Source organism: Triturus cristatus, chromosome 9, assembly GCF_964204655.1.
Source record: "Triturus cristatus chromosome 9, aTriCri1.1, whole genome shotgun sequence".
Lineage (NCBI taxonomy): Eukaryota > Metazoa > Chordata > Amphibia > Caudata > Salamandridae > Triturus > Triturus cristatus.
The window spans coordinates 1,033,136,361-1,033,161,349 of NC_140592.1; the positions used below are offsets into that span (position 1 = coordinate 1,033,136,361).

General features: G+C 42.4%; 2 protein-coding genes across 4 annotated transcripts in view; one reads left to right on the top strand and one right to left on the bottom strand.

Moving 5' to 3' along the window:
• ZNF410 (zinc finger protein 410) overlaps nt 1-16,176 on the bottom strand; it is a 138,718-nt gene extending 122,542 nt beyond the window's left edge. Inside the window, exon 1 of one of the 3 annotated variants that reach the window (XM_085626784.1) lies at nt 15,906-16,176. In XM_085626784.1, the coding sequence (XP_085482910.1) occupies nt 15,906-15,998 (93 nt within the window). In that variant the 5' untranslated portion in view covers nt 15,999-16,176. The remainder of the gene's footprint in view (nt 1-15,905) is intronic. The other 2 variants (XM_085626785.1, XM_085626786.1) reach the window with 2 other exon arrangements.
• LOC146799291 (large ribosomal subunit protein bL17m-like) overlaps nt 16,161-24,989 on the top strand; it is a 35,061-nt gene continuing 26,232 nt past the window's right edge. Inside the window, exon 1 of the mRNA XM_085626787.1 lies at nt 16,161-16,521. Coding sequence (XP_085482913.1) covers nt 16,348-16,521 — 174 coding nt within the window. The 5' untranslated portion in view covers nt 16,161-16,347. The remainder of the gene's footprint in view (nt 16,522-24,989) is intronic.

Below are 24,989 nucleotides of genomic sequence, written 5' to 3' on the forward strand. Positions count from 1 at the left end.
GTGAGCTATTGACTGTCATCAAGGGGCTGTAGAGATACTAAAAGATATGGAGAGTTAAACTTTTTGTTCAGTCTTTTATTTTTCTAAATCTTACAAAAAATTAGAAATACATTTTTATTAATAAAGAGAACTCCCAACCATGGTGTCACAGTTCAAACACTGAGTTCGTACTTCTCCAGATCAAGCGCTCTTAAACTATACTGCCTATCAGTATGGATGACACGTAACTCCAACACCTTTAAGTTCTCGGTCTTATAAAACATTTCTTATACATTGATTTACACATGTGACTGATTGTCTCTATGTAATGTGGGTGTGGTGTGGAGTGTTTTGACACCCTACCCTAGTATGAATGGCGCATCAGAATTAATTAAATGCATCTGAGAGAGTGTTTACAGAGACTTAAGGGGCACTGTTAAGGTTGGTAGTAATGTAATCAGTGACAGAGGTGGTCATTGGGGAGCGCCAACAAACATTTTCACACCGGGCGCCACCAGTGATAAAGTAGGAACTCATGTCCATTGTGATGTCAAGTTTGCTGCCAATTTTCTGGTCGATAGGATAGGATAGGATGGGATATGTGCTTGTAAAGCGCTCGTATGCCGTGGCGTCTTGGCGCTAAGGGAGGTAAGAACCTAGTAAAACCAATAGCTTGTTGCATGCAACTATGTCCTGGAAAATAGCAAGGTTTTCAGAGCTCTCCTAAACGCCAATCTATTAGATTGTAGGCGCATGGCTACAGGCAACGAATTCCATAATAGAGCCGCCCGGTGTGAGAACGCTCTACCACCCCATCTTGCCTTCCTGATCCTATCCAGGCAAAGAAGATTCTGAGTACCGGATCGTAATGGTCGAGCCGGAATATAGTGTCTAAACAGTATCCGCATAGCCCTGGCACCGCTTCCATAAAAAGCTTTATGGACCAAGCATAAGGCCTTAACTTCAACACGATCCTGCATTGGAAGCCAGTGCAAGGTACGGCTAGCCTCAGAGGTAGGTTTACCTCTGGGTATATCCAGAAGCAGTCGCGCAGCAGCATTCTGTAATGATGGAAGTCTGTTCATTTGGGTCTTGTCATTTCCCAAAAATAGGCCATTACAGTAGTCCAGCTTTGAGAGCAGGAGAGCCACTACCACTAATTTCTGTTGTTCCTTTCTAATAAAAGGGAAGATCTTCTTCAAGGTTTTAATAAGAAAAAAACAGGAGGAAGTAAGGCTGTTCACTTGAGCCGAGAAGGTTAAATTACAGTCAAAGATGACCCCCAGATTTCTGATCTTAGATGCTGGGGTGGGGCATTGCCCGGCTGACATAGGCCACCAGGAAGCATCCCACCGAGGTTGGCCGCAGCCAAATCCGATGACCTCCGTTTTGTCGGTGTTTATTTTTAAGAAGCTACGATTCATCCAGGCTATAATCTCTCCCAGGCAGGCATGAAACCGGACTGCCGTGTTCTCAGGATGTTTAGTCATGGAGATTATAAGCTGCGAATCATCGGCGTAAGATGTAAATTCAAAACCATGCCTCCTAATCAGTGCCGCCAATGGCAGCATATAGATATTGAAGAGGGTAGGTGACAGAGCGGAGCCCTGAGGGACCCCACAAGGCAAGGAAAAGCTCTCTGACTGTAAACCCTCCCAGCTCAGGCTCTGAACTCTTTCATCCAAGAAGGAAGATAAAAGGGACAATGCTGTGCCCCTAATGCCCACATCTTGGAGCCGCTGACCCAACACTGTGTGGTTCACAGTGTCGAAAGCTGCCGACAAATCAAGCAGAACCAAGACTGCATTTCCCCCCCGATCAATAGTTCTGCGGATCTCTTCTGTGACTACGATCAGGGCAGATTCAGTCAAATGACTTGGTCTAAAACCATGCTGGGCTACATCCAATATCTCGTTAGTTTCGAGATAGTCAGTCAAAATTCTGTTCATAAATTTTTTCATGATTTTAGCCGTTATGGGCAGCCCAGCAATCGGTCGGTAGTTTTTTAGCTCTGTAGGGTCCAGCGTGGGCTTCTTTAATAAGGGCCTAACAGTTGCTGTCTTCCAGCAGGCTGGAAAGGTGCCAAGTTCCACAATCTGATTTAACAGTGGGGTTAGCATCTCACCAATTCTACTTGCAACCCGATGGAGCACAGTGGCAGGACAGGGGTCGTTAGATGATCCTGATTTTAAGGAAAGAAGTATATTACTAGCTTCCTCTTGACCAATCATGGGGAAACTCGTAAGTTCTCCAGAGAGTGGTCTCACTGTCGTTGGGGGATATTGTACTTTGTCTGTAAGCAGGCAAATCTCCGAGATGTCATCATCGATAACTTGAACCTTCTTTTGAAAGTAAGTTGCAATCCTGTCACACATTATTTGGTCAGGATGAAAAGCAGAGCCCTGCTGGGCTTGAGAGCAAATTAACAGTTTTAAAGAGCTCTCTAGCCGAGTTTCCTGCTTCGTCTATTTTGTCTGCGAAAAACCTCTTTTTTGCCTGAATGATGGCCATTTTATAATCTTTAAGGGCAGTATTATAGATCATTTTTGCCACTATATCATACTCCTGCCGCCATTTTCGCTCGGCTGTACGACATTTCACCTTAATAGCTTTCAGCTGGGAGTTATACCAAGGAGAGGTTGGTGAGGTAATGTTCCAGTGGGACATTCCTGAGGAGATCAGATTTGATTTTGGCACACACATTTCTTTTAATAATATCTCTTCGCACCTCACCACTTTATTAGGAATGATACACTCTTGTTAGCTTACTACCCCCAAAGTAACGACATCTTTGTTTGCTTAAATGACCTATTAAAACACACAATAGGTAAACTGTGTGTAGCATTGGAAAATAAATGGTTATGCTGTCTCCCATTAGCACTAATCACCTCGAGAAGCACCTAAGGTCAGACTACCAATTGACCCCACATCAGATAGTGACAGAGGGAAGGATGAACATCATTTTGCTACTAACTAGACATAGGTTGCAGACAGAGAGTGCACCTGAAATAGTACAAACTTAAATGTATGTTTATTTGTCTCACCTCACACAAGTGTCAAAGTTTGTCTCTGAAAAAGGGTACACTGTAGCTGCCATGTGCGTCAAAGCCCCTCCAGATGACGCCCCTCCAATGCATGAATAACAGACATCCTTGCCATTGGAAACTCTAATTTGCATTACAAACTGTTTCATCAGTGGAGAGATTCTGACAGCACAGTTACCTGCAGTGAAACATTTGCAGCTACAAGTGATGGATTTCTTTCTCACTCCAACATCTGCCTGGCCCTAGCTGTGACATCCATCCCTTTGGACACAGAGCAGGAAAAAGAGGGGGGAGAGCAGGAGAAGCAACCCGGAGTAAAGCCTCCCTCTACCGCTTCAACAAGAGACATTTATTTTAAGTTACGTGTTTTAATTTTATTTTTTCCTTCTCGGTGCGCTAATACTGATGCTTTTTAGCCCTTGTATGTTTCCATTATACGCATGCGCAAAACAGCTGATAATGATACTGACCATGATCCTCTCTACGCTGCTTTGTTTTGAAGATACGTGATACCAGGTACCAGCACATGCATAGTATAGGCAAATCCACAACTAATACCAGTTGTTATGTATGCTCCCTCATTCCCCAGTTTGCTGCAGTAGATAAATTGCATTACCCTAAAAAGGTATTCCCATGCTTTTACTCACTGTCTTTTGCACCTTTTTTATGTAGAATAAAAGCACAGCTGCAACCAACACATCTTAGCCCCATTACTGCGCAAGTTAAAACAACAAGATTGGATACCATGGCTGAAGTACTACTGACCTTGACAGATAGACTAAAGAAAAGAGATCAGATATCAAGAATGAAGGAAACAGGTCATAAGAGAGATTGGCCAAAGTGGGGGGAAAAAGGGATATTAGACCAGGGTATTTTAGAGGTAACTCAACCATCATCTGAATGTGGTACAGGATCAGTATTTGCCAATGATAAATGGCATACCGGTGTCACAGTCATATGTAGAGTTGTATCATTGTAGAATGGCAGGGACAAGTTGCCCTTTAAGATTTGGTAACATGATAGGACAGTTTTAGCTAATATGGAAAGTAAACATATAGAGATATGCATAGACAGGAACTAAAACACACACTCTAGAATAGCAGTGAGATGAACTCAGTTTCCTCTTTGTTTCAGAGGAAATAGGACAGTAGAGGTGAAGTAACCTCAACTGCAACACCACTGTGGACGACGCCGACATGCAGGGGGGCGCCGCCAGCCTGATGGACCACTTTTGTCACTACGGGACTCAGCTCCACATGCACCTGACCCCAAATTGGAAATGCCTCTGTGACTGTATACACGCCCTCCCTGATGATGTCAGCAGTGGGCTTCTCCGATTTGTATGACCATCCCATGCGCTGTCTAAGAGACTTAGTTTCACCATCAGCGGAAGAAAAAGCAAGCTGCAGAATACTATGGCACTGCGGTTTGGGAAAACGGTCCCACAGGAACACAGACTATTCAGTGACACATGTGGTCATAAGTAGCGTGGTGGCAGTCATTAGGGGTTGCCACCGAAGGGTTGACCCGGGGGAAGCGGAAATAGTCTGGCTAGTCCCAGATGCAGTTTGCAAGCCCCCTGTGAGGTCCCTTGCACTTGATTTTGAAGCAGACCAGAGTAAAGTTGATAACGACAGCCATGAGGGGGTGTGTGTGCAAGAGGACAATGGGACATTGGCTAAGGCCATTCAGACATTGCATGATCTACACAAGAAGATGGTTGCAGAGGGGGGTGCTCCGGATGAGTGGTTCAAAGGCTCGGTCGATTGGGTGCCGTCCTGGATGTCGGGGTTGTTCAAGGCCTTGTTGCCTCTAATTGTTGTATTGCTCTTGATGTGCCTTGTATTTCAGGTGATACTAGCCTGTTGCAAAAAGATGACAGCTAGCGTGGGAGGAGCATTGTTGGTCAGGAAAAGCACGACAGATGTCTTAGAACAGAGTGTAATATATGAGGAGGTTCCCTTCGAGGATGGGAGATTAGGAGAAGAAGTAGTTGAAGAATCAACTAGAGGGGGGAATGAAATAGGGAAAAATAGGATACATTTTGTACAAACACACACAGAGTTTAGGCCTGCAACTTCTATACAGAAGTTTCAAGTTAAAAGCAGCTTTAGGCCTCAGTAGAAATACAGGCCCAGGCCTCTGCATGAGAAATAGGTCAGAAAAAAAGCATGTTACAAAGGACATTGAGTTTAGCTGAACTTATCAGGTCACACAGTTTGTTGAAAGGTCAGGAAATGGCCTGCAGTCACAAAGATAAGCTACTGCATGAAGCGTAGATCATATCTTCTTCCAGACTCGGGAAACCAGTAGTGTTTTAAACGTTGGAACTACAAAAACCACAAACCACAAGCCCATCTGCTAGAGAGACTGAGCTGGAAGGAGTCAATCATGTCTTTTGCAATCGTGTTACTAATGCATGCACACATAGATTAAGCACGCACACAGGATGCACTGGCCCAGGTGCAAGCCTTGCCACTGCTCAAAATTACATGGATGTTGCTTCAGTTGAAACCAGATGTCACACTTACACAATGCTAGGCATGATGGATGAAACTACAGGTCAGAGGTCAGATAAGCGTGGCCAACACTCCCCCGCACCTCCAGCCAATGAGCCAGATGTTAGAAGCAGGGAAATGGGGGCACCCACCCACGCCGATGTAGGGAGCCACAGGTGTCCAGGCATCCAGACAAGGAATCTGGATAGAACGCTTGTTCCACTTGCACCCAAGGTGTACCTTTGGGGTCGTGGTTCCAATTAAGTGAGGGCTGAAGTTATGCATCTAAGATGTATGCAACGACATCAAAGAAGTCCAAGTCACCCTCGACCATAGGTCTAAAGAAGAACGCCTTCACCCCTCTTGAGGATTTACACACCCGCCCCCCAGCACCACACAAAGGCAAGCATTTTTTTACGGTTCAGTCTTTGTGTCCATTTAGGGATGGTGAGGGTAAGGGTTCGAAGAACATATAATAGTTGGGGCATGAAGGCAATCCCAGAAGATCTCTAACTTGCTCCACCTGTATAGGTCCTTCAAAAGGGAGGTGAGGAGGGTATTGCTATTGTATATGGCGCTCATGCATGTTGGGAGTAGGACCCACAGGTAAGTTAGTGCTGGCGTCTCCCATTGGAAGCCACCTTTCTGGGATATTAATTTGGCTCCTCTCACAGAGAAGATATGTAGAGATTTAAGAAGAACGGATAATTTATATCTGTCTATTATAGGAAGGTGCAATGTGCTTAAAATAACAATGTTCCCTAAGGTTTTTTACCTATTCGGATGTATCCCGCTGGAACCAGCAAATGTTTTCTTAAAGAAATTAGACGGGATTTTCTCACAATTTATCTGGAATTATAAAAAGATTAGGAGATCAATGACAATTCTGACTCTGCCAAAAGACCGGGGGGAGGGGGTTGGCAGCTCCTAACCTATTATATTATTATTGGGCCATAACGCTGCAGCAAATGATCATATTGGGTAAATCTAAAACGTGGGCAGAAACAATCCTGGGAGGACGGGAAAGTGAAACCCCTCCTTCTATCTTTGAGCTAGCCATTTGTGGTGCAGCACCAGGGGTCTTATTGAAGAGGATGGAGGGTAGTTATTATAAGAAAACACGTTCCAAGCCTCTTAGAGCAGCCTGGAACGTTTGGCACAAAGTGTGTAAGCTTCTAGAAATTCCCAAGCTTCAGAGATACCCATCATTGTGGCATTCACCAGTTTTCCCGGCCCCATTATATGATGAAATAGGTAAAATTTGGGAACAGGCTGGAATTAGTAGTATAGGTGACGTCATTGATCTGAATGGAGTTATGTCGTTTGCAGAGCTTCAGGAGCGATACAGTGTGGACTCCAGATCGTTTTTTAAGTATGCTCAAATCAGGGAGACAATTATATTTGCTGTATCATAGATTATCAATACGGATCGAATCCCATTGTTAGAGTGTATTGTATATAAACAACCTTGAATCAATGACTTATATTCCATCTGGATAGGTGCCAACTCTGATGACATAGCTAGAGTCGAAACCGCCTGGGCACGCAAACTGGAGAATCAGGATGTGGATCTATGTAGATCAGCAATGTTATCTGCGAAGGTGTTTTTATCCACCAACTTAAAGGCCCAACATTTCAAAACAGTATTTAATTTATATTTTACACCGCCAAACTATTTGCTTGGGGGAAAAGGGGAAATTATCATAGCCCAAGGTGTGGACAGGGCCCTGCAGACATGGTCCATATGTTCTCCGATTGTATCAAACTTAATGTATTGAAACAGGGGATCGAAACCTTTCTGTATAAAGCTTTAACGCGGGTGGTGTCTCTTTCACCAACCATGATGCTATTAGGCTGTGATGAGACCTTACAGTTGGAACCAACCCAAGTATGTTTTTGTTTCATGGTAGCAGCAATAACCCATATACTGATTGCATCAAAACGGAAGGATGTGGATCCTCCGACAAATCAAGCTTGGTATGCCAGACTGTTTCATGTATTTAATTTGGAGATGGCTTTGTATAAATGTAAAGGCCAGAGGGCGAAGAGAAGGGGCAGTCAAGTTTGGGGCCTGCTGATGGATCAATAGAAAGTATGGTATGTTGGTGTATTTTCCTTCTCCTAAAGAACACAGCAATCTGTTAAAGTGGATCATGTGCTCTTTCTTTTTTTTTTCTCTATTCTTTTTTTTTCTTTTAGCTCTAGGTACAGTATATTTATATTAGGAACTACTTGGTTGAAAGGATATATGTATAGAAATAATAATAAAAACATTTTTTTTAAAGGAAGCCACCTTTCTGGATGGGGTCCCTGAAGCTTATCTGCGGATCTACCATCCCAATGCCCCACTGAGAAGAAATGATTTTAAAGCCCGAAGTTTGGGAGAAATGATCCAACTCCCTCATCTGCGCTGGAACGGTGGTGTCCAGGTCAGTAATAAAGCATAGTATGACATCAGTGAAGAAGGCCAATTTGTGCTCCCTGACTTCTATTCTCATGCCATCGATTGCGGGGTCGTCATGGGTCCTAGCAACTAAGGTTCCATTCTTAGGGTGAGAACAAGAGGGGACAGAGGGCACCCCTGCCGGTGCCCCTAAGGCAAAGTTCTTCAATCTGTGGGGCGCACCCCCCAGTGGGGCGCAACACCATCTCAGGGGGGGGCGCGCACTCCACAGTAAGCTCTTACCTTTGTTGGCCCTTTGCTGTCCCGCGGCGTCGCAAGTCTTCACTCATTTCAAATGGGAATTCTTTTATTGGAGAACTCCGTAGCAGAGGGTTGGAGGGGGGAGGGAGGGGAAATAGATAAGGCACACAGTGCGTTTTTGTCACGTAAAGAGCTAACAGTTAACCTTCCCAGGAGGGGGTTAATTAGTAGAGCTCAAATGATTCAGCTGCAGTGGGAGGCAGTGTCTCCTCTGCTAAAACCGAAAGCAAAACGAACGAACAGACAGTCCTGTTCCTTTGCGTTCGATTTCATAGCAGAGGAGACTCCTTGTCTCCCACTGCAGCTGAAAGGACTGCCTGTTCCTTTCTTTCAATTCTTTCAGTTTTAGCAGAGGAGACATCCTGCCTTCCACTGCAGCTGAAGCATTTCAGCTCTAAGAGTTTAACCCCGTCCTGGGAGGGTTAGCTCTTAGCAGAAAGGAGACAACGTTTTTTTTATATTTACACAGGTAGTGCCGCAACACAAACAGGGCTTCAAGTTACCAAAAGAGAAATGCCAGCCAGCCATGTGTTTTTCAAACAGCCTGCAAATTGCTTGTCTTGACACTAAATATGCTTATAACTAAATAAGTATGAATACACTTGTAATGTGACTTTTCTGTCTTTGTTCCATTTTATTATCAGTCATGGATCATTCAGGCAGCCCTAGAACACAATTAAAAGTGCTACTATTTATATTTGCTGTTCAAAGTATGCATAGATAGCTGCTGAAAATATGCTTTAGACGACTGTTTATTTTTGTACTGCCTGGGACATCAAAATAATGAGCTGGCAACCCTAATCATAAGACTGGAAGTTTGTTGCAAGATCAGCACATTTATTTATTCCGTACTGATCCCTGCTTAATGCCATATTAGCAATAGTTTAACATATCTGAAACCCTACGCTGCTGTCAATAACCTGCTGAGTTACTTCAAGTGTCTAAGAATGCACCATGCATTCAGATAACTCGCTCCTCATTCTCGCCCTTCATTTTCACGTCCACCCTGCACTCACAGCGATCACAATGCCCTCACACACATCACCATGCACTCACACCATTCACCTGCTAACCCTGAATTCACAGTGATCACTCTGCACTCACAATGCACTTGTGCTGTTCACCCTGTACCTCACCCTGCAGTCACATGAGCACACTACTCACCCTGCACTCATGCAACACTTCACTCATATGTCCCCCTTACTGCTCAATCTGCAATCTCACTCAAATAAGACCATCACAAACTATACATTCATTCGTCCCACTCTGCACTTACATCCACACCATATGGTCACCTCACTCACCCTGCAGTCATTCCTCTTACCCTACTCTCACACTGTTGCATGGCTCACCCTGCACTCACATGGGTACTCCTGCCACCCACACAGCGCAGAGGTTTAATGTGCGTACTACAAAGAACGTGTACTATACAGATCAAAGAACTGAGTGTGGGTAAACTATGAGTAGCGCTATAAAAAATGAAATTTTTGCCAGAAAGGTGCTATAGAGAGATGGGGTGCATTGTTGGTGAGTGGTAGTGAGGAAAGTCATGGAGATGGGGAAGGGGGCACCAAAACAGAGCGTTGCACTGTGTGCGACCAGTGCTAGGGCCGGCCCTGGATGGGAGTGTTAGCCCCCACCCGAACTTCGGGTCTAGTTGCGCCCCTGTACACAAGTATGGGCATGTCATGCCCCATCAAGGTTTTCGTCCTAAATTACGAAAGGATATATTTACATGCACTGCAATCCAGCCTTTCAGGGGGGTCCTTGATAGAGGCAGCTCTGTTTTTGCCCTGATGGCCTGGAATAATTCCTAAACAGATTCTTGTAAATACTGTTTTGTTTCATTTCTTTTTAATGTGATTGATGTGAGAGAGTCTATTACTATTTGCAGAGAAATGTTTTGGTTTCATGCAACAACCATAAAAAAGTTTATTTTAGATCAAAACGGGTCCTCACATATGAGAAATTGGAGGATATCCCAGATATTATTCGCTGTAAAATTAGTGGGCTGCTGCTTTGTTACAACAGTGAAAACACACATCACTATCTCTGAATATTAGATGTAAACACTTTTAGAATTTCGACCATAGCGCCTGTGCACCGTTAGTAGCCTGGCTAAAGAGGGTATGGCAGAGCTGAAAGTCAATCATTTAATCTCAAAGCTATTCTGAACAGGGGCCTCATAATAGTATTGGCCCAGGGCACCCAAAATCCTTAACATGTCCCTGCCACCACAAAGTCTGTCAGACAACATTGCTCTGAAGTAAAATAGGCAACATCATTAATTTATTATCAGTTCTATTTTTTTTAAACATAAGCCCGACGTGTCCTATACCCCCACTGCTTCAGGCAAGCTACTTATTGTACCACTAAGGAATTCTCAATTAGGTGTTCGTTCAGCACCCTCTGTGGACTTTCACCTGTCTCTTCGGATCCATAACTGGTTGGTGGGCAATTATCCCATTATAATGCTGCCTAAAACATTTGTTAATGGTTTCTAGAGAAGAATTGTTTCTCGTGTACCAACTCTGAGCTAGGGAGTGCTAAAAAAATCTGATAACACCGTCTCTCTTACAGTCACTGTTTTGGCTGAAAATGTCTGCAGAATATTCAGCTTTGAGAGAAACTGCTATCAAAACTCTTTTGCCTTTCAACTCGTCCTATTTATGTGAGATTGGATTCTCAGTACTTGCGATATTAAAGACTAAGTACTGTTCAAGACTGGATGTAGAGCACAACCCGAGGATGGCAGTAGCAAAAATCCATCCACAGATTGACAGTCAATGTGGCTAAACACCGGCACACCCGTCACATTTATGTTGGTGGTGTTATTCTTAATCTATATAATGTGTAAAACAAAGCATCCTAGTAAATACAATTTGCGCACATTTTATCTTGGAAAATTGTGTTTTGAGCTGTGTAATAAGTTTCTGTCATTTCACCACACCCGCTCACAAATCTGCAGCTTACTAAACACTCATTGTGTTGAACATTATTTGCCGGATATGGCTGTGATATGCGCGTGGCGGTCAATTATGTAGTGTACCAGATTCCAGAAATTTCGGACAGGTGGTGGGGGGGCCCAAAATCTACCAAAATTCAGCGGGGGGCTCAACCTACAAAAGTTTGAAGACCTCTGCCCTAAGGCGTGATGTTCGGGTAAAAAGAGGCATTGACTTTTTTTTTTAACTGAGTTTTATATAGAGCGAACTTGACCCGAAGGTATCGGGTATCAGAGTGCTTTACATAGCACCAGTTGTGTTACATGAGGACACATTCATTTTTGTTAGTCACGGGGAGATTAAGTGATTTGCCAGAATCACAGGATGTTCAGCGTTATTGCCTAGACTTGAACCCAGTTCCCCATATTAGAGGTCGACTGCCCTAGCCCTTAGGCCAACTCCTCTCCCATTTGAGTTTAAGTTTCACTTTGAGTTTGGTAGCTGGTTTCTTGAAACTGGCCTGAATGAAAGTTTCATCTTTGTCCCAAGATGAACTCTGTCTAGCACCTTCGACATATATGTCCAGTCCACCCTTTCAAACATCTTCTCGGCATCAAGAGAGAGGAGGGCCATCAGCTGCTTCCGCCGTTGTGACACCTCCATGAGTGGGACTGCAAGCCGTGTGTTGTTGTTTGCCTGTCTACTACGGATAAAACCTGAGTGTCTGGGGGCAATAAGGGTATAAGGGTGGAGTGCGGCTATGATTATCAATCCGTACAGTTTCATGTCGCAGTTTAACAACATAATAGGCCTGTACAAAGAACACATTGTGGGGGGATTTGCTAAGTTTCAAGAGGAAATTAAGATGGGTCTCTAACATTGTGTCGGTGACCACTTTCGATGACAGGAAAGAGTTGAACACCTTCCCCAGTGGTTCTATTAGTAGGGAGGCATAGGCTTTATAGAATACATGATTAATTCTGAAACTTTGACTAACAAAACGTGATCTCAGTCAAGCAAATTGGCTTTAGATTAGAAGTGGTTACCGCTAATGTGTCTCTTCTGTGAATGTCATTGAAAGAAATTGTTCTGCTGTTTAGCAGATTATTCAACAGCATTTGACCATATTAGCAGGAATTGGTTCTGGCAAAAACTGCCAAATACGGGAATTGATAATCGACAAGTACGCTCCTACTGTGAGCTCATGTTCCCATCTAATAGCATACTATTGATGTGTCATTGCACTATTTCTTTCAACAATGATATAGTTTTTTGGGCTATGTTAAAACTAACAATGCTTACTCCGTTTTGGTAAAATAATTTGTTTTTACTGCTCCAACATCGAACTGTGCATTAATTACTCATATTCATATCCAGAAAAACATCATCTTTTCTTTCCCTCTTTTCCACAACGTATTTCAGCCTGGGTGTCCTTATTCAGGGGAAAATAATCTATACATCACATTTGAAATTAATATATACACTGTCTAGTGTTATGGAAATGATTTGATGAAAATGGAGTAATGCCGACACGAGGAGAATACTTATCAATGATAGGTTAAGGAGACCATTTGGAGCAGTTAGACTCATCCCTCACAGCACACTGAAGTGTATAAATGCAGAAGAAATAACAACTAATTAAATCGGTTGAGAGTGTCGCTTGTGGTATCCATATAGATATTTCAATATAAGGCAAATGGTCATAGCTTTCTTTTATTATTAAAACTATTTCATTTTAATATGTGTCATGGTACAGATGGGATACAATGGAGCTAACTCAGCATGATTAATCGACTAAAGCATGGCTCTGTGCCAGCCACGACTCTCTCTAACTTGCAAATATATCTAAACCATTAACCTTCCCGAAAGTTAGGGTCTTACTGTCCATCAGTTCTAATGTATGCAATCTGGTTTTGAGGGACTTTGTCGTCCTGTGGGTGTTCACTGCATAGCAGGACAGGAATCTTTGGAAACGCTGTTGAAGAAAAAGCTTCTGTACCAAGATATTGACCAGGCAAATACTTATCAACAAACATTGAGAAACAACGTACGACATCGCCATGTTCCAGAGTGGTATAATGAAATGAAACTAAACTCCTGGAACCGCTGACCTATGCTCAACATCAAGCTTGTGTCTATCATCAAAATAAATCAAATATAAGTAACTGTGATAGATAACCAGACGGCCGTTGACAGGACGACAAAGTTCCATGTCTGGTGGAAAGGGTCCCTCCACAACTACGTACCAGTCGATAGTTGTGATCGTGAATACATTTTAACTGCATAGGATTCCCCTACTACCCTCCGGTATAAATGTTATCTTTAACCGAGGTCCTGAAGAAGGTGGATGCAAATCATTTTTTCCCACCGAAACGTACGTCGACCTAATGGACCCCCAGCTGGCAACATAATCATGGATATTAAATGAAGTGTCCCTTCCATGATCTGAACTGTGCATGCCTTTGAAGCTGGGAGGAGTATGTATGTGAGGTATGTGTGAGCATGGCATGTAAGGCTGTGATGTTATGTTAGTTGTGGTGTAGGATTGATTACAGTATGGGGTTTTTGTACAAATCGTGTTTATAATGCACTTCAAAATGAAATGTTGAATCACGTATAAAAATATTGTGTATAAAAGATAAAAAAAGAAACGTTTGTGTATTTAGAAAATGTTTTTACCTTTTGAAAAAAGAATTTAATAATAAAGAAGTATGTATATTAATAAAACATTGCTGCATTCAATGTATTAATATAGCAAAGGGCAGCCCAGGGAGCTTTTCTAGCCACTGTTGAAGAGATACAGGCCACTGGGGAGTGCTCTTGGAGCATATATATTTTCTCTGTTTTCCCCCTCCTCCCAGACCTACAATATAGCATTAGGGGGTACCTTTTGAACTCTCCTGGACACTCTGCCAAGTAACAATATGTGCCCAGGCAGAGTATCAAGCCGCAATATGCCTCAGAATAGGAGGATGACTGATGCCAGAGATGACAGATTTAAAATTGAAACCTTTGCTCTCTCTCTGGCATCTGATAACCCCCATTTCAAAGGTGCAGGGTGCAGCAGGGGTGAATTGAGTGGCAAAAGGAGAGTCATGTGGCATGGTGGAGATGGTGGAGTGTCCTGGGGATGGAGGAGGAGAGGGAAACGGGGAGAGGGATTTCAGCCACAAGAGTCAAGGAAGAGAGAAGCAAAGGAGTGAGTGAGTAGTAAGGTGTAAGGTCAAATAGCAGCCGGGGCATGAGACACAGGGCAGTGGAGAAGGAGGGGGTCCTATGGAGATATGCATGTTGCTTAGCAGCAGTTTGCTAGCACAAGAGAATGACCTTTTGCAAGCTAACAGGCAGGAGACAAAGGAACATAGCATCTCTGCCACCAACTGGCCTGTTGCTCACCTTCCTTTTATTGGCTCAGCAGCAGCACAGAACCAATAAAAGATCAGTCTAATTTATTTTTAAAGAAAATGTTACATTTTTGTGGGAAGTTTTGAAGAAACATTGGACTTTCCAAAAGTGCTGCTATCAAATTCTTTTGCATATCATAAAATCATGATATCTTGGGGTTTGATTCCTTCTTATTGGTTGGCTTTTCTCTCAGTCAAATACTGCTTATTCGATGGCATGCCTTGTCCATCGTGTGTCTGTGCTTCCCCTGGCACATCCCTGATTTATTTGTGTGCTTACAGTGTTCACTATTAGGGAACTACTTATTTTCTTTTGTCTTAAGCACTCCATGAGAGTGCATGTGTTTTCCGGCTGTCTCCCTAGTGTGCTTCTCTTCCCCCCTTCATGCTTTGTGTTACTCTTTCTCACCCATATTCTTCACCCCCACCCACTCCATGGTGCGCTCCCCTCTTGTTCTTCTTCCCAGGGCTACCTGTGTGCTTCTCCCACCATCTCCATGTTTAGTCGCTCTCGCTAGTTTGCTTTTCAGCTTCAGCACTCCACATTGCTCTCTCACCCGTTTGCTTTTCTCTGCCGTCCCCCAGCATCCTGTGATGCTCCCCCTGGTGAAGAAAATAAACAACTTTCACCTATTTTTTCTTCATATTTCCCGATCCAACTCTGATCCGTGAATAAAAGGGGAGAAAAACTTGCATGTGTCATTTTGTTCGTATCTACAACATAATGCTGGTGGTTGCATCGTAAACATTTTTCTTGTTCTTCTTGAAACATGCTATACGGCATTGGGGATGTTACACAGCATTGCTAAAAACTATTGGCTATGCCAATAGATCCCAAAGGCAAAATCTCTTGAGCTTGTCAATTGACTGCTATGTTAGCTAACCACTGTGGATGAGCATGCATCTGCGGTGGCCATCTTTGAATGAGTTTATTCAAATATTAAAAATACATTCAAAGACGAACACCATGTGTAGACGCAGAGAATGGGGAGCAAAATAAAGGCACATGCAGAACATTGAAAACAACAATAAAACATATGCACTCCAATGGAGTGCCTAAAGGGGGAGTGGGGGGGGGGGGGAGTAGTTCCCTGAATACAACGTCAGCAGTGGAAGGATACAAGACAACTAATCAGAACACTGTGAGAGGACCTTATCCTGAGCAGGACAGGATGGAAAGCCATCTGAATCTAAAGGAAACAAACAACAAAGTCATCCAATCGCGAGCAAAAGGCAGATCCAAAGGATGCCCTCTCTATGTTTATTGTAAATAATAGTTTTGACCACAGTCTGTATTCGATACCCAAAAAGGTTGCTCTCGTGCTACTCACCCTCCAGAAATGGTGCTGCCACCTGTCCGGTTTAAACCCTAACAGTTCAGGTTTGTGCTGTCCCGTCCTTGTCAGAGGGAACACTTCCCCCATTGGAATCTACAGTGCGTTCAGGTCTGGAAAAAGTTGATGTAGCATGTTTAGGGTCTGTAACGAACAATAGCCGGTCTGTAGTTCATTGCAGGTATCCACTACCGCCTACATCTACCACTTCGGGCAGCAGCACTAATAAAGCGCTTCCGCCCCGCACAGTTTTACTTCCGGCAACAACAACATCAACCACCTCTTCCGCTCAGCACACTTGACTTCCAGCAATACGTCCCAACGACTTCCAATCTGTACAGTTCACTTCCGGTGGCATCGTTCACCTCTATTCTGCAGCACTGGACACATTGGCGATCGACTGCTTTTACTCTCACCCAACGCACCTATTCCGAGCGCCATGCGGTTGTTTCCTGCTCTATGGATTTCCCATGGCCGCGTAGCTCGCCGCATGGGGCGGGGACCCCGCTCGCGCCTTGACCTGCTGCGGAACTTGCTGACGGCGCTGGTGCGGCACGAGCGCATACAGACAACCTGGGCTCGCGCCGACGAGCTGCGCTTCTATGCCGAGCGGGTGAGCCCGGGGCCGACGGATGGAAGCTGCAGGCTAGTTGGGGGCTAAATGAGTTATTGGTGCACACGCGGGGGCAGGGGATAGTTTGCCGAGGTTGGAGCAGAAAGGCTGAGGCATTTGTAAAAGGCATTTCAATGTGATACATGTACTTCGGTAAGGTAGATGGTTTAAGAGTGTGGTTATGGCGTCGGGGGTGGGGGGCGAGTTGCACTCGAGTTCATTAAAGTACAGTATATTGGAATCGATGAGCCACACAGTAAAGTCTAAACTTGGGCTCGGTAAAGCTTAATTGACAGGAGAATCAGGCCCTGCCACATGGCGGCAGACCTCGCTAACGTATGGCCCGAGTTGGGTCAAGGAATTTATGTTGCAAGGTTCCTAAGCCACTGACTTTGCTGAGGGGTGTGTTATGACTTGATTCTCGTGGTCTTGTTTAGTGTTCGGACGTCACGGTGCAGGGTTGGCTTTAAGCTGGTGGTGCTTGGTGTAACAATCCATTGTATTTGCTCTACACCCTACCCCCCCCCCTCCCTTCTCCATTCACTACCAACCTCCAACAGAGTCACTCATCATCTCTCCATAGCCCCTGTTTCACATACATTTGATCTGTTTTAACGCGCTGGTTTGGGGCTAGCTTTACTAATAAGAATGTTTTTATATGCAAACGAACTTTTTTGTTTTGTTTTTCTGTTAACAACATTAAGAAAAGATAATGAGAATGGGGTAAAAAAAAAAAAGACCGTCCCAACCTGTACTATGCAGTTTGCTTGCAACTCTTTGATGACAGTTCATAAGTCACTGTACTATATTAGGATTGTAACTTATGAACTGCAAGCAACAAAAGAATCTCTGACAAAATGAGCTATCCTCCCAAAATACAGTTGTGTGATCTGCATGGTACACATTCTTTGCACAGGCATTTTAATCTTCTGCGCTACTTTATTATGAGTCAAACTGCCACTAGACAAAACTCCATCCTCTCCAGTAGGAACATTAATCACCAGTTATGTTGACCTTTATATTGTTGCCTGAAAACTGCGGGGCACACAAGGAACTCTGCAGCAGGTGCTTTTAGACACATACGTTATTTCTAACATAGTACCCCCGACTTCAGCGCCAGGTACGGCTGCACCAGTTGTACAGCGCTAAAACCAGCTCTTGCACAGTGTGTGGTGATTTCACCAGGGAGTGTTAAATGGCAATAAAGAACATTTCCAATTGTTAAAATTCCCCAAATATTTCCCTAGTTATTAATGTTGGTAGAACTACAATTTTATCTAGTCCGTTTGTGATCTTATCTTCTGGTTCAGAGATTTAACTAAGAATATGAACTGTGCATTTTTTGATTTCTTAGTCATCTAAGTACCAAATTTGTCACCTCACTCTCTATGGTGCTTTGTTCTTCATTTTTCCTTTAGCTATTGTAGAACAAATATTTCATCCTATCCATGTTTATATGTTCCATGTTATGCACTTTCGTCCTTACCTACATACATGCATGAAACATACAGGAATCTCACAGGGAGAAGATGTGCTCTAAAGGCTAAGTTACAAACCAGGAGGTTCATTTCCACTTAAACAATGTTTTTGATCTTAGGAATATAATTTTTACTCTTTGTACCTCATTTCTTATATCTGTGTAGTGTTGTTACTTTAACTGTCCTACCTTTGTGTTGTATTTGGGCTCATGCTGGCCACAACATGATTACGTTTTGTGAGAAGTTTGGCCTGGTATATGCTGTTCACTAATTAAAGTGGGCACCTTGCACCAGTCCAAACAACCCTTATTGTGATTTAAGAGGTCAAAGATAACCTTAGAAAGCTATCCAAGTGGTAGCTGTGGAGAGAAGCCTTCAGAGAGTAGCCTTCAAGCTTAGTCTTGAAGGAATGTTAAGCTTGTTTTACTAGAATGCAACCTTATAGTATTGGTTAAATTAAAGGAGAACCACACAGTAGTTATACAAATATGTATTTATTAATATAACACTATCTAGTATGACACAGCATCTCCTACATGAAGATAATCACAAAGCACACAATACTTAGTAGTAGTATTAGATACTTTATTGTATTAATCATTTGATTACAATAAAAGGGAAAATGTAAACATAGAATTAAAATAATTTCCATGATTAAATATCGTATAAAAGAACATACATAATTCATAATTATATATATATATTTTTTTTTTTAAACAGCTAAGCAGTTAATGCTTTATAGGTATGTTCTAAAAACTGAACCGTCCTTATAATTGCACTGCCCTCTTTGAGCCTGAAACAATAACGTACAGCCTCTTTTCGCATTATTAAACAAGGGACGCAAGTATATCCTCCATTTCGGCAACAGCTTCGGGTAGATACATATTAAATGTTGAAGAGTTTCTTTACCGATTCCACAAAGTCGACATACTTGTGTACCTTTGAGTGCCTGATTCCAAGTCCCTTCAAACTCCCCAATCAGAATATAACATTTTCTAAACCTTAAATATTTCCATTTTATGTAACTGGACAAATTCCATCCCAAGTAATCTTGAGCCTGTAAGGTATATGTATCAATTACTAAATCCGTATGTTTATATTTCCCAGCTTGTAGAAGATCTAAATTCCACTGCTTTGTCATTAGCGTATTGTGTATTAGGTTTTTACGCACATCCCTGGTCATTCGCCCCATCTCCTGTATATCGGGCAGATCATAAGATCCTGTTTCCATCATTATACTATATAGTTGCAAATCTGTCTTTTTTGCTCCGAAGTTCTTCAAATATTAGGTATTTCAATGTGCATGAATCAGCCTTAGCACAGTCAATTATGTAATTAATACAACTTATCCTATGCAACGTTTTCAGCGATTTTTACCAAATTCCAATCTTATAGTGCAATGCGGAGTTGCCTGTCTTAAATGAAGTAAGATGCGTACACATTTCATAAAACATTTCTCAAGTTCAGGGATGGCTTTCTTGTTCATAACTGGAGATGCATATAGTAAATAAGGGATCATTTTCATTTGTAGTACTTTTAGTGATGGAATAATTGCATTTCCTCAGAACATTTTCACGAATCTCAAGTTGATTTAGTAATAGCTAATGATTTTGCATTCTTACTAGTCTTATGGTTTAACCATGATAACTTTTTGTCAAAGGTTACCCCGAGATAATTGTGTTGTTCTACTACCTCAATTATATTTTCAAACCATTCGCTGTATTATACGTATGTAATTGATTCAGTTGATACTGGAGTTCTTTTGGAGTTGTGGACAAGATTACTATATCATCTGCATATGCTAGATACTGTATCTTTTTGCCTCCTAGTTTGGGTGCCACGCCCATATCTGAACTTGGCATCAAATCTATATCTGCAATATACAAAGAAAATAACAGCGGCGCAAGGACACAGCCTTGTTTGACCATTTGTGGTATCCATTTTAGGGGATAATGTATTGTCATGAGCCCGTTTCACACTAAGCCATGTTTCCGAATGGAAGCCAATAATAAGATTCAGCTCAATCTCCCATGCTGTTAATTTACTCCACAGCCTTTGACGGTTAACCTTATCAAATGCTGTGGAATAATCCACAAAACAGGCGTATAGCGTTATCTTCCGCATACTTGCCTTTTTTAGGTCTCGCTGGCGTTGCAGCGCGAAGCGCTGCCGCCAACGGGAACTATTGTTACCGTGATGCCTCTCAAGGGAGACAGACCGGGGCACGCGCAGCGATCGGGGACTGTGGACGCGCTTCTGAGAAGCGCTTGCGCAGACGCACACGCCCCCAAGCGCGCTCGTGCCACGCTCCGCTGGGCTTGTCTTGTTCTTTTCAGCTGCTAAGAGATCTTTCGGTCCCCGCAATAACTATTTAAAACGCGTTTGATTCCCTTCTCGTCTCCACACAAGTAATGCCATTATTCACTCCTGCGCCATTTGCTCGAAGAGTCTCAGGCGCGTTTCAGAGAGCGGCTTCTCTCCATCCTAACAGCCGAGGCCGCCGTAAATCTCTGTCCTCCCCCCTCGCGCCCTCCAACTGCACCTTCGTGACACGAAAGGAGTGGAGCAATTTTATGGATTTCCTTAGGAAATCGGTCAGAAATACTAACGGAGGGTATAACGCCGTGTCAACCATTTCAGCCCTCGGGCGAAATATAAAATAGTGGCGGTGTGCACTTTAGCTCACGCTTCAGCAAACTTTTTGCATGGAAGGCAGCCTCAATTTTTGGCATTAACCTATTTTTTTTTTTTTGCGAAATAAAAGTGACAGTGTAGCACACCATCCTACCTTTCTTAAAACCACTAGTTTGAATACTGGAACTTTTCTAGAACGATCTTGAACTTTCTTACCTGACATAGTGACTCGGTGAAATTACAACTGAACGTTTTATAACTGGCAGCTATGGGAGAGTATGCTTTTGATCAATGCATTGTTTTTTACAGTCGGAGATGTACATGGTTTAGGTGGCAATAATGGTAGTCCTCAAAAACTGTATAAGAACAATGAATCCAGACCCTGTTGCCCTAAATCACGTGGATACTTTTGAGCATGGTCTTTCTCTCCTGTAGCACTTCCTCGACTCCTCTAGTTGTTTAATGATCGGAAACATTTGGTTTTAAGGCCTGGGCAAAGTAGGCAAGTGCCAGGGACTCCACATCCAAAGGGACCCTCTGGTAAAGCGATAGGGCAACAGAAGTCACTCCATAACAGTGGTGTGCATAAAACACATATACGTTTGTATTTGACAGCTGGGCGTGCCTGCTTCAAAGAAGCTTTCTGTACATGCTTGTCCTGCCCAACCGTAGCCCTTGCAATTAAATAGAAACATCGGGCCAGATTTACAAGGCGTTTTTTCTGTCACAAACAACCCAATTTGCAGTTTTTCAAAGCAAAAAATGTCTGCAGTGTACTAAACCTTTTCTAAAAGTCAGAAACTTTTTACGGACTCCTGAAATAGGTTTAACAAGCATTTGTAATGCAATAGGTCTCGCATTTACGCATGTTTAAGCTATTGGTATTGTAAATGACAATGCCTTTTATTTATGTTTTAAAAACGAAAATAAAAGGAATTGTTATTTGCAATGTCAATAGCTCAAACTTGCGTAAATGCGAGACCTATTGCATTGCAAACGCTTGTTCCTAATAAGGCCAACGAAGCGATATTATCAAGTGTTGAACACCCTGATCGAAATCCAGTTTGAGATATTGGTATTAATGATTTTTCCTTCGCCCATGACCTTAATTTATTTTGAAGATGTTTTGCAAACAGTTTCCCTTCAAAGTCCAGCAATTAGTCTATAGCTGGATGGATCATCTTTAGGGCCTCGCTTATAAATTGGATGGACAATTGCTCCTTTCCAGGACGAGGGTATTATCCCATATTTAATTACCTGGGAAAACAGCTGTTTTAGCATTGCACTCCAAAAGGTTATATTTAACTTTATCAAGTCTATAGGGATACCATTTGGTCCTGCTGCCTTGGATGAGCGAGTTTAACCATTTATTCTTCTGTTATTTCTGCAAGTGTTCCTTCAGCTTCCGATGTCGTATATTTACATGTTACAGATGATTTGTATAGAGCTTTGATGTGATTCTCCCACTTGTCGCTTGGGATAAATAGGTCGTCTGACTGTTTATATGAATTGGTGCCATGTCCCACCAGGGTCCAGAATGCACGCTCATTCCTTGTCGATATATCATGGTATAACTTAGATAGGTGGTGTTCACACTATCCCACTTTATCTGTAAATTCCTGTTCTTAAATTCTTTCTTTATATCTTGTATTTTCGCGTTACGCTCATTGGAGAGCGGGAGTCTTAAGATATGTCGCATCTTCTTGCTATAGATTCTCTTAGATTCAGTTAATTCTGAAGTCTTTGTTGCATTACAATTTGATCATAACACATATATACTTGCCACAAGACTAGATAGTATATTTTTTAGAACATATTGCCAGGCATTCAACCAGCCATCTCCTGTCTTTAATAGAATAATATGTTTTTCGGTGCTAGATACCATGGTTTCTTCGAGGTTGGATGCCTTCACTTTTAATATATTGTTCCAAATAAGCCTTTTCCCATTCACAGCAGTCAATCTGCCACTATTGGCCGTTGCATGGGTTTCCTAATAATCGTGCTTAATGCTGATGACTAACATAACATAAAAACATAACAGGTACTTTTGTATCGCGCACGTATCACCCGAAAGTCTCAAGGCGCTGAATAACAGATGTATATTGTTACCCAACTCAATGGTACTCATTTTATCGACCTCAGATGGATGAAAGGCTGAGTGGACCCGCCGGGATTAGAACCTGTTTCTCAACGCCATCTCGCTGACACCAGAGACCTGGGACACCAGGGCGTATTATCTTATATCTTAAAGTAACCACTTATTAGGGTGCTGTATCGGTGGTAAGTATTAGTTGCTACCACTACCAATAAGTGTGTGAACTTTCTGGTCCTGAAGAATTGCGGTCGACCTGACCGATGCAAGAAACATGTTGACCACTATTCACTAGAGCGTAATTCAGACACCCTTACTGGAAGATTACGCATGTTATTGTTCTTAATTAAGAGTGGGACCTTTCTTATTAAAACTTGTTTTCTAGGATCTCCACTACTTATTTTAAACACACTTAGTCTCACACGCACATCACAATAGGGCCCTCACTTGCACTCACCAACCGGCAATGAATGGAATAAAGATCTCCACTAAAAGGCGCCTCTAAGGTCGCCGATCGGGGATTGCAGCGCCGCCCCGATTCGGAGCAGACCTGATGATGATACTTGACATCTGGGCCACCTGCTGACGATACGTGACAGCTTGTTTGCCGGATGTGTGAGGGTCTTTTTCCAGAAGGAGAGACTTCCTCCTGACCTACTTCTTTCCCCAATCTTTAACAGCCTCTCTAGGAACAGCATACCTTCGTACTTTCATTACCATGAGGTCGAACACAGGCCCCTACAGTGGATGCATTTGTCCACTGCGCCACCAGACCTGGCTATTGAGGATCGTGATCACTCTTGGATCTTGGTATAGTGGCATATTTTTTACATAAATGAAAATAAGCATAGTGGACGAGTGTAAAATCTATAATTGATGACCCCATCGGCCCACGAAACGTTAAAGAGGCTGGTTGATCTTCTGCTAGTCTGCCATTAAGATTTCTGTATCCTAAATCTGTCAATAAGTCATATGTATACTTGATAGAAGCACCAAACTTTTTTGGCTAGTTCTCTAATGGAAATACAACTTGCAGGATATTATAACCCATGTCTGGTTCAATACTACTTAAAGGGTTAGTTTGATTTAAAATCTCCTGTTATAATAACAAACATATGTTCATTCGCTGCCATTATTTGTTCCAATTCGTCTAATGTTGTCTAATATCTGCACTTATTTTTCACCAGATAGGGTGGGAAATATGTGTTGATAATCAAACACTTAGTAGATTTTTGATGTATTAAGAGAACTGGCAAGATATATATATATATATATATATATATATATCGATGTAGTTTTTATTGTTTTGCTTTTCACACATAATTTAGTACTTATTAATGTTGTCAATCCTCCGCTTGGTCTTCCAAAGGCATTCTTTTTTGCTTTAATTTAATGTGTTGTAAAATTATGAATATTCAAATTTGCTGAGTGCCAGGTTTCCTGTAGACATATTACACACTGATCTTGTAAGGAGCTCATCATTTTATCCTCAGCCATTTTTAGTTGTCGCTCGAAACCAGCCATATTCCATGATAAAATAAAGAACTCACTTTGTTGGGCTTCCCTTTCGTCAGTTCTATTAGGAATACTTCTTAGCCACATATGGGTACTGCATCACCTCGCAACAAGGAGCATCTGAAAATGGTAGACTATTATCATTTGTCTTCCTTGCAGTGATTTGAAAATTTTCAAATCTGATATTATCTTCAGCGTCTTTGTACAGAGGTCTGGTGCTTAGTGGCAATTTCTCATATTCTGCTCGTCTGTTGGCAGTTCTCAGAATATGTGGATATTTACATTTCTCCGGCTGTCTGATTACAATCCCCCAGACGATTAGAAATTCTTCAGTATTCAGAATCTTTAGAGCCACAATCTGGTATGCCCATGTTGTTCTGGTGATTTCGTAGGCAGAATTAACTACATTATCTGAGATAAAATGAACAGTAACAAGTGATTTTGAGTTAAGTTGTTTCAGACTTTCTAAACGGTTAATAACTTTAATATGTTTTGTCGATTTAGTATATCATGGTCTCCTTCTGATTTATATACAGGTATAAAGTCAATTTTCTTCACTAAATGAGCATTCTTTATATAATGACTAAGTCTCTTGGATTAGGTTCCCTATTTTTTAGGTCTCGGCCTGACGTAAGCAGCGCATGCGCTGCTCTCGTCTTAGGAGGCTTCTTGGAATCGGTACGATTCCAGAAGCCTCGTCCCAGCTCCGCCTTCAGTTTTGATTTGTGCGCGTCGTTTGGCATCACGAA